Raw genomic sequence first — 4,645 nt, forward strand, 5'->3', positions numbered from 1 at the left:
GAGGAAGGGCGCCCCTCGCCCCGCGGCGGGGCAAGGCGGCCCTGACGGCATCATCCAGGATAGTGGGGTGAAATCCAGGCACCCAGCTCCCCTGGGCCCGCGCCGGGGCGCGGCCGGAGGCCCTCGAACCACCCAAGCCCACGGATTTCTGGAAGCCAGCACTGAGGAAACAAGAGACGAGCCTTTGCCGCCCCGGCCCTTGGGGCACCTCCTCGTTCAGCCCTCTTTTGCTCGCTCCCTTGAGCCTTCAAACCCCGTCAAAGCTCAGGAACGTTTCCAAGGAGGGAAAAAAAGACCCAGCACCAAAAAGACATTTAGAGCTAAACCCCAGTAAACGCTCAGCATCATTTGGACCATAGTAGTGCGCTAGAGGCAGCCGGAGCCGGTACCACGGCTTCCCCCAAGTGGCATTTTTAAAAAACAAATAGTAAGTTCTGCAATTTTCTCTCTTTGTCCAGAGACTGAGTAAAGTCGCAGGAGTACCAAAAGGCGTTGGTCAAGTTGAGTCTCACCACGTCGGGATTATCGGTGTTCCCAGCACTAAACTGCGCTGGGCCAAACGAAGGGGTTTGGGGCTGCCGTTTCACCGTCAGCGAGCACTTTCCACCGTTACCTCCACCGGGAACTACCCCCCCAGACAAGGGTTCTGCTGTCAGAGGGGTTCTTCGACAAAGTACAAAAACAAACAAGAAAACAGGAGCCATTAACACAGACCTAGGTACGACGTACACCAACCCCACTACGGCTACTTTAAAAGTCTTAGCTCAAAACCAGTTTCGTTGCTACCGCAGACCTCCACCTGACATCGACAGCTACAAAGCTACAAGCCCTACGTCTCCAACTCTCGACTGGCTATGAAAGGTCTCTCCTCTGTGTCCCTGCAAACGCCTTCTCCCCAGTTCCACACAGAGACGGGCAGAACAGGCAGCTGCCACATTAAAACATGTCCCCGCTGCGCTGCTCTAGCACCGCTGAAGAGATCCAGGCGCCCCCCAGCACCGCTGCGGAGCGGGTATGAAATCTCTTTTGACAGGGGAATGGAAACGGAGGCACTGAGGTGACACGAGTCTAGTAAGGCAACAGCGGTACCCGGTAAAACCCAGAGCTGATTTCCAGTCCTGAGTTTTACCTTGCACTCCCTTTCCAGGGACCGTGACGCTCCCGACAATACTTTGCACTTAAAAAGATAAGAACTTACGGTCAGTTTTGGACAAGAAGCTTCACAACATCTCCAGGTAAAATTTAAACTTAAACGGGAAAAAAAAAAAATGGAGAAGAGGAAATCTGAGGAGCTGCTTCATCACGATTGCTGGCGAACCCCAAATAGTGAGAACGGAGAGCTATAGAAACTACACCTTAAAATCTTAAAAACTATATATAGTTTATAGTTTCCTATAAACTACACGATTTAAAATTTCTTTTCTGTCTGACCTCACACCGGAAATGCAGAAGTCAGACAGAACAGTCTAGAAGCGACTGTGAGGAGTACCGCAGGGCTGAAGCGGGTCTGCGGCAGCCTGGCAGTGTGCTCCGCAGGCAGGAGAACGCCGTTAGCACCGAGTGGTCCCTCGGCAAGGTACCAAGCTCAGAGCCCTGAGAACTACGGAGCCTGTTCCTCTTTTGGTCAGAATTCATCCCGTAATCTTGGCGGGTGGTCCATGCCAAAAAACGAAGAGGGTTTTCCATGCACGTCGCGCTCTCTTTTCACAAAGGCGGTAAACGAAGAGACACAGTTCCCGATAAAGTGATCGGACTGGCCAAGAACATACAAATCAATCTGAGGCACTTCTGGCTGCAGGCTAACCACCTTGATCTGCAGGGAAACAAGGAAAGCAAGTGAATCCAGTCATCTATTATTACAACCCAAATGCCTCGGCATAATATTAGAAATGGGAATATACGACAGAAAGAGAGTGGGTTCTGTCTTCTTCTGAATCGTGGGTTCTGTGTTGGGTTGACGGTTGGACTCGATGATCTTAGAGGTCTTTTCCAACCTCAATGATTCTATGATTCTAAGTTGCCCTATAACTCATTTATAAATAGATAAATGTCAAAACATTTTGAAAAATGACTTAGGTTTATTTAATTGAAGTCTTTTGCAAGGAGAAATTTACTACCATGCAGGATAATGCTCCTCAACCTCTAGGAAAGCAAGAGTTTTACAGTATAATTTTTATCGCTATGAGCAAAATTCACTTTGAGATGTCAATATTTGTCTGTGAATAACATGTCACACAACTGCCTGCCCGCTGTCCGTGGCAGCAACAGGCCAGAATCCAAGGAGGGTTTTTATTAAAGCACTCCTGCCAGAACGGGTTTCGGAAAGACTTACCTTTCCTTGGAAGAACTGCTGTATTTCCGTCGTGTAGGGCTCGGAATCAGTAGCGATATAAACAGATTTAGCTTCTGTCTTTTTCACCCAGAGCTTGAGAGCACGCTTGATCTCTTTGAGGTCTGGCAGGCACATGTCCATGGTAAGAGGGACCGCAGCGCTTCGGTCGTAGCCCACGCACTGAGGTGAAGCCATGAAGTGCGGCCCGGCTGTCCCGTCCTTTAACATATTGCAAGCATTTTTCTATTGGAAGAAGGAAAGAGAAAATATCACGGCTGAACGGCAAGCGTGAGAAAAACACTACCACGTCCCCCACCTCCGCCAGCAGCGTTACAGCCTCTTTGAAAGAGGAATCCCAACGGCATTGCGAACACGGAGCGAGTTACCGAATGCCAGCGGGGTTCGGGCTGCCACCCCCGAAGCACAGCTCCTCTTCGGGCAGCTTCTTCCACAGAGCGTCAGCCACCAGTCTATAGCACCCAGCCTCACACAGGAACCATACCCAATCTGAGCCGATCCTCAGATGAATTCCTACGTAGGGCCTGACCAGCAGAGAGTGAATATAGGCTTCTCCTTTCTTCACCATTTCATCAGCCCACACGATATACTTATGGAGGGGTCGGTGCTCCTCTAAGACGGGGAACTGGGCCGGAGCTCCAGGTAAGGCGAGTACCGGGTGCTCAGATGGTGAAAACCTACGGAAAAAACCCAGCAGACCGAAACGTAACACAACCTTGCATGCATCACCTTGCTCAGAGACTACCGTGAAGGGTAGAATGGAAACTATGAACACCCTGAAACACGCAGCACCTATTGCTCCAAATTTACCCAAGATGAGTTTTAACTATTTTGCCAACAGAACACTGAAGCAAAACTCAGGTACCGCGTTTTACCTCAGGCCTGGTAACAAGTGAATCAGCATTATTTGACAGACAAAAGGCAAGAAACTCATACGCGTAGCAACGAGAGGTTACGTTTTCACCCCAGACTAGAGCAACTCTGTCACCCAAACTTACTGATAGGACTAAAGAGGCTCTGAAAACAGGAGGTAACCAGCAAAACGCAGTTCACGATCGGCAACCGAGAACCAAATTCTCTCTGAAGAATAATTGCATATGTAATCAATAAATACTGTAACTAAATATTACTGGCTCAGAAATCAATCAGCCTAACAGAGTTCACACCTAATACTGCCCACAGGAGGAGGGTGCTCAGCGAACATTTAATGGGAAAAGCATTAAGATTTTTAATTATATCGCTAAGTAACCACTTCGATCTCTTCCCCCAAAACGCAAAGGCTTTACACAGTGACTAGCACAACTGTTTTCATGAGTCGCTCTAAATGCCTACAGTGGCATGCCAGCACTTTTCCATCTTCTTCCTACCTTTGGATCCAATGGTCCTTGTACGCAGAACTGAAGGAAATTCCCTTGAAGAGCTCAGACTTATCAAAATTCACTTGGAACTGGTCCCAGAAGGGACCAAATGGATTTCCATCCTGCAAAGGGAAGACAAGTGTTCGTGCGGTGCATACGCAGAGCCTGAAAGGCAGGCTTCGGAAGATCCTGGGGTGCCGAGTTGAAGAGTCTCTCTCTTACAGGAAGAAAGCAGACCGAACGTAACAGCCTGTTTGTCACCGATCAGCTCCACGGGAAGGAGAGAGGGAAACACGTTAAAGAAAGAGGGAAACACGTTAAAGAGACTTAACTGAGAACTCGTGCAAAGGCTGTCTTAAAAGAGCAAGGACACCACAGCTCTCAGATTTGGATTTAAAAGAGGTTGCTTTAAAACCAGCTGGACAACTATACCACAGAAGGGAAACGGGCAGAGGCCAGTAGGAGATGAGCTACAGATCTGTTCTCCTTACGGTCAAAATCAAGTCTGAAGTGATAAAACCTACTTACACGAACCATCTTCCCGAACCCCAAGGATTTGCTGACAAAGAAAAGCACGAAGGCGCAGCAAGCCTCGCAGGTAAGCGGTGAAAGGAATGCCACACGGGCAGATTTGGGGTGGATAACTCCTAAGTTAGCAAATCAACGGCGACCTGAGTCAGTCTCTGCAACAGCAGCAGAATTAACCTGCGCCCGGGCCGGCGGGGATGCGGGAGGAACTCACCTTCATGGGACAAGAGCTTTTGTCGGCGCTTCTCTGAGCCGCCGCTTCGAAGCAGTAAGCCACTCGCTTGCCAGGAGGCCAGTGAACCGGCGCCAGCTTCTCCATGAAGTCCTCCAAGCTGATGACGCGGTGGTACTGCAGGAGCGGCTCCAGCCTGAAGTGCTCGGCGTAGGGAACGTGCAGCTGGGGACGGCA

General features: G+C 49.6%; 1 protein-coding gene across 1 annotated transcript in view; it reads right to left on the reverse strand.

Moving 5' to 3' along the window:
* Window positions 1-24: 24 nt before the first annotated feature.
* Window positions 25-4,645, reverse strand: part of POFUT1 (protein O-fucosyltransferase 1) — a 7,778-nt gene continuing 3,157 nt past the window's right edge. The window contains exons 2-6 of the mRNA XM_009279575.2: window positions 4,451-4,633; window positions 3,718-3,830; window positions 2,835-3,027; window positions 2,333-2,575; window positions 25-1,813 (exon numbers count right to left, since the gene is read on the reverse strand). Of these exons, the coding sequence (XP_009277850.1) occupies window positions 1,625-1,813; window positions 2,333-2,575; window positions 2,835-3,027; window positions 3,718-3,830; window positions 4,451-4,633 (921 nt within the window). The 3' untranslated portion in view covers window positions 25-1,624. The remainder of the gene's footprint in view (window positions 1,814-2,332; window positions 2,576-2,834; window positions 3,028-3,717; window positions 3,831-4,450; window positions 4,634-4,645) is intronic.

This window comes from Aptenodytes forsteri, unplaced genomic scaffold (assembly GCF_000699145.1).
Source record: "Aptenodytes forsteri isolate BGI_AS27 unplaced genomic scaffold, ASM69914v1 Scaffold483, whole genome shotgun sequence".
NCBI classification, from domain to species: Eukaryota; Metazoa; Chordata; class Aves; order Sphenisciformes; family Spheniscidae; genus Aptenodytes; species Aptenodytes forsteri.